Raw genomic sequence first — 4,161 nt, forward strand, 5'->3', positions numbered from 1 at the left:
TTCAAACTCTAATTCGACTGCAGTAAATTTGCTGGTTGGTACTTGCAAACTTGAAGGTAAAATTGAGGAAAATTGGAACGCACTTATTCGTAAATAAATTCATAAAGTTATTTGACAACAGATTTGGTACATTACATGAATTTCACTTCTTCATGAAGCGTCAAAAATTCACAACTATTAGAAATATGTTAGTTTTGAAGTGTTTGGAATGTACTTACTTGATAAAAAAGATAAATATCATACAGGAATTCTAAAAAAGTACCGTAAAATTAATTCCTCATTAAGAATCTATTAATTTATATGTTCGAGATAGTAACATTAAAATACCTATTATTTCCTAATCATATGAATTAAATCAAAAAATGACAAGTACCAATGAAATCTCGAGATCAAATATTTCCGAACCTTAAACGTTTTCAAGGGTTTATTTTAGAAACTTAAAAGTAAATCTAAACTTAGCCTCAATTTTCAAGCACAAAAACGCATATACTTACAATTCCTAGTAGACAAAATAGCCGTGTTGCCCAAAGTATTCAAAAGAGCTTGGAACCTATAAGCGACACAACTAGTCCCGTACAAAAACCTAGCGACTCCCGCCAGTCTATCGATCTCTCTACCAAGAGATACATTATTGAAGATGTTGCATAGGGAGTCTATGGTGGGTTGGCCGGCAATCCCGTGATATTGCACCACGCCGGCTATCCTACTGCTGAGTCTCTCGAATAGGTACGCGATGTTGTTCTCGATCCTGTTCTCGTCAAGGTTTATGTCGAGACACAGGTTGAACAGGGCTGTGACGTTCTCCTCGTTCGGATTGTTTATGTAATATTCGAGCTGTTCGAAAGACTTCTTCATCGCGAGCGCACACTGATGGCTGTTACTGGACAGGCTGTTGAAGACAATCTCAAAGTATTCTATAATAAGGTTTAAATTGTTACACAATGAATGAAAAGTGTTTGCGAATGTATATCTTTGTCAAGGAGCAACGGTTCCAAAGAAACAGTCCCCAAGTAACGGTTCCAAAGGAACAGTTCCTAAGTAACGGTTCCAAAGTAAAGGTTCCTACGTAACGGTTCCAAACAGTTCCCAAGAAACGGTTCATAAAGAACAGTTCCCGAGTAACGGTTCCAAAGGAACAGTTCCTAAGTAACGGTTCCAAAGGAACAGTTCCTAAGTAACGGTTCCAAAATAACGGTTCAAAGTAAAGGTTCCTACGTAACGGTTCCTAAAGAACAGTTCCCGAGTAACGGTTCCAAAGTAACGTTTTCAAAGGAACAGTTCCTAAGTAAGGACTTCAAAGGAACGGTTCCAATGTAACAGTTCCAAAGGAACAGTTCCTAAGTAACGGTTGCAAAGTAACGGTTCCCAAATAACAGTTCCGAGAAACAGCTCCAAAGTAACAGTATTTAGATAGCAACCGTTACTTGAAGCAGTAGCAGATATAAAATAACCGGTACGTAATTATTAACGAGAAATATGTTCATTGGATATTGAGGGTGTACTTCAATGCCGGACTTGGCTTTAGTCCGTAGTTTTTTAGCAAGTTATGTTTTGGCTGTTCGTCAACTGGAAATTTTTGTGAATTTGTTTTAAAATAAAGAAAGTTATGTTACTGTTCAGTTTGACATTGATCTATTACGTTCAATAAATCATACTCTATGATACCGTAAAGTAACAATAATCATATATTAGCAGGGTTTAGCGTTAATCTCATTAATACATTAAAATAACAATTGGTATAGTTTCGGAATAAGATACTGATTTAGAAATTTTCCACTTGAACAAGTGCTTGGGTCGAGACATAAGCAATATATTTATTGTTGTTATTGCAACAGAACAGGTTTTTTTTTTGTCAAAATGTTAAATCTAAACGTTTTAAGGTTGTCACAACAAGACATTGACTTACCGTAGAAATCCAAATGGGCATAAACGGGGCTACTGGATGCCATGACACCGTGTATCAAATGGGGATATTTCTGTCTGGCCCAAGTGGCCAGAGACCCCGAATAAGATCCCCCGAAAAGTATCCATTTCACATTTTGCGGCAAATGATACTCGCGATTCATCGCACTTATGAAAGTTGCGATGTCCTCAATGGCCTGTTGGCTTGATAAGAAGCGCAGATTAGGAAGACTTAGATCGCTAAAAAAATAAAACGTAACTTATCATTATTAAGGTTTTCTAGTTCTGTTTGTTAGAGTTTTTAAGGGGTATGTAAAGAGTTTCATTAAAAAATTTACCGTAATTACAAATTGTAACTGACTTTTCCATATTTACGGATTTCCGAATATTTCCTTTGTTTTTTTTCCTTGATAAACTATTATAGAATACATAGCAGATAATGCTTCAGGTGTATGTCATAACTTCAGTAGGTTGTCCTTTGGGTTATTTTACGTTAAAAAGCCTAAGGGTCGAAAGCGAATTGTCTCCGAGACAACCAGAAGTAATGACATTGATTTAGAAAACATGCTGTGTAAGTGTATATTAAATCGATACGTATTTAAACAAAAATATTCCCATTCCATTCAACAAATGAATAATCTAAACCCATAACAGCAACAACAGATAGCACTTATCTTGTACTGTTTAAGAGTAGTACAAGCATGATAATTTGCAATTAAAAACTTAACGGTAAGGCATTGATAAGTTTAATAATGACTCATATCCTCTTTAATATTTTTGCGTCAGATTCGGAAAAATGTTGAAGCAAACCGCAATTGGGAATTAAGAAACTGATTCTAGATTTAACACGAACATACCTAAGCGGGTGACTTTCTCCGTAAAATCTGTGCTCCAGCTGAAATAAGAGAGCACCATATTCCCTCGCAGTTTGGATCCATGCTCCAGCGGACATCCATTGTACGCCAGCTTGTCCTTCACCCCCAATCAGGAGGAACACGACAAATCCTTCAGTCGTATTGAAATGTTGCGTGTTTACAAAATACCTCTGGAATAAGAAAAATGTGACTAAAAATGAATTCAGGAATAACGTGAGTTGTTCATCAGAAATCACGTATTGTCCTTGGAATTATCTTCTTTTTTTAACAGGAGACAAAATAAAACAATTTAATGACAATAGTTATTTTGTAAAAATGTTTTTCTGTATTAAGTACCTGTGACCAGCGGGCTGTGTTCGTGGGGTCATAGTGGTCCAAAACTTGAGAAAAGTACTGCGTGGTTACGGCTTTCGTGTCAAGATCGCTCGGGGGTGGAAGGAAGTAATTTTCGTATTGCCCCAGGAAGGTATCGTCCAAAGCAAAAGCGTGATGCGCACAAAAGAGGACTACAAAGACGTGGCTTTTCATATTTCTTAAATTCGGGCGCACATTACATTCGTGAATGAAGACACAAACCCTTGAGACTCGAGTTCTTAAAGATATGATAAAATAATCTTGCCTAATCTTCCATTAATCAGCAGCATATTGAAATGTGACGATAATATACAATGCGGGAAAAAATATGGAGTGAGGAGATAAATTGTAAACAATGAGTTTTTTGCGTGTTACTGATTTCGTTCATTTAAAAATATTAGGTGAGTGTCATTATCCTTTATTAATTGGGAAATTAAATTAGAGGCGAAAATTTATTACACACAGGCAAAATTTTTGAGAAAAGAGAAATGTTTATCTGTGGCAAGGAAGCCAAATTCGCAAAATTAGTCATTACGATCGACACTCGAAACAATCCGAAATAAACTGCGGGTTGTATTTTATATTGCATTCTGCATACTTTCTACATATCCCAACTCCATAGGTATGACCTGGTTTCCAAGGTTGCGGGAAAACAGTACACAAGATACTATTAACGTTGGTAGGTTTGATATGTTTTTATTATTTATGTAGTTCTGATTCGGCAAGGCTGTTTCGCTTCAATGTTCGAACGCTTTGTAGTCCCGGTCAGAAAATGTGTGGGCACCGAATTAAAGTCTTTTAAAAGGTCGTGAAATTTTTTTTTTTTCGATTTTCTGTCTTTATTAGGCCCTTCGAGTACATGGTTAAAATTAATAACATTATGATTGAATGACCTTGTATATTTACAATTTATTAGTAATGTTTATGGCTTCTGAACATGTCAATTTGTTCTATTCTAAGGAATTTGAAACTTTTCTTAGTAAGACTTTTTGCTTATTGACATTTAGGTGGGCGCAATGGGAATCACGTA

At 36.0% G+C, this 4,161-nt stretch overlaps 1 protein-coding gene across 1 annotated transcript; it reads right to left on the bottom strand.

The window, feature by feature from the left end:
• Positions 1–453: 453 nt before the first annotated feature.
• Positions 454–3,358, bottom strand: LOC111692940 (putative serine protease K12H4.7). Its single transcript, XM_023457072.1, has 4 exons — positions 3,114–3,358; positions 2,760–2,947; positions 1,907–2,142; positions 454–914 (listed from the first exon to the last, which is right to left on the bottom strand). The coding sequence occupies exons 1-4, from the start codon at positions 3,303–3,305 to the stop codon at positions 469–471; spliced, it is 1,062 nt and encodes a 353-aa protein (XP_023312840.1). The 5' UTR covers positions 3,306–3,358; the 3' UTR covers positions 454–468.
• Positions 3,359–4,161: the final 803 nt, after the last annotated feature.

Source organism: Anoplophora glabripennis, unplaced genomic scaffold, assembly GCF_000390285.2.
Source record: "Anoplophora glabripennis isolate ALB-LARVAE unplaced genomic scaffold, Agla_2.0 scaffold5234, whole genome shotgun sequence".
Classification (NCBI taxonomy): Eukaryota; Metazoa; Arthropoda; class Insecta; order Coleoptera; family Cerambycidae; genus Anoplophora; species Anoplophora glabripennis.

What these genes read in the sequence shown, in the direction of transcription:
- LOC111692940 (XM_023457072.1), bottom strand. Translation starts at nt 3,305, where the DNA reads ATGAAAAGCCACGTCTTTGTAGTCCTCTTTTGTGCGCATCACGCTTTT. An exon ending in ACACAGCCCGCTGGTCACAG is followed by an intron (nt 2,948 to 3,113) that starts GTACTTAATACA and finishes TTCTTATTCCAG; the next exon opens with AGGTATTTTGTAAACACGCA. An exon ending in TGCCCATTTGGATTTCTACG is followed by an intron (nt 915 to 1,906) that starts GTAAGTCAATGT and finishes ACCTTATTATAG; the next exon opens with AATACTTTGAGATTGTCTTC.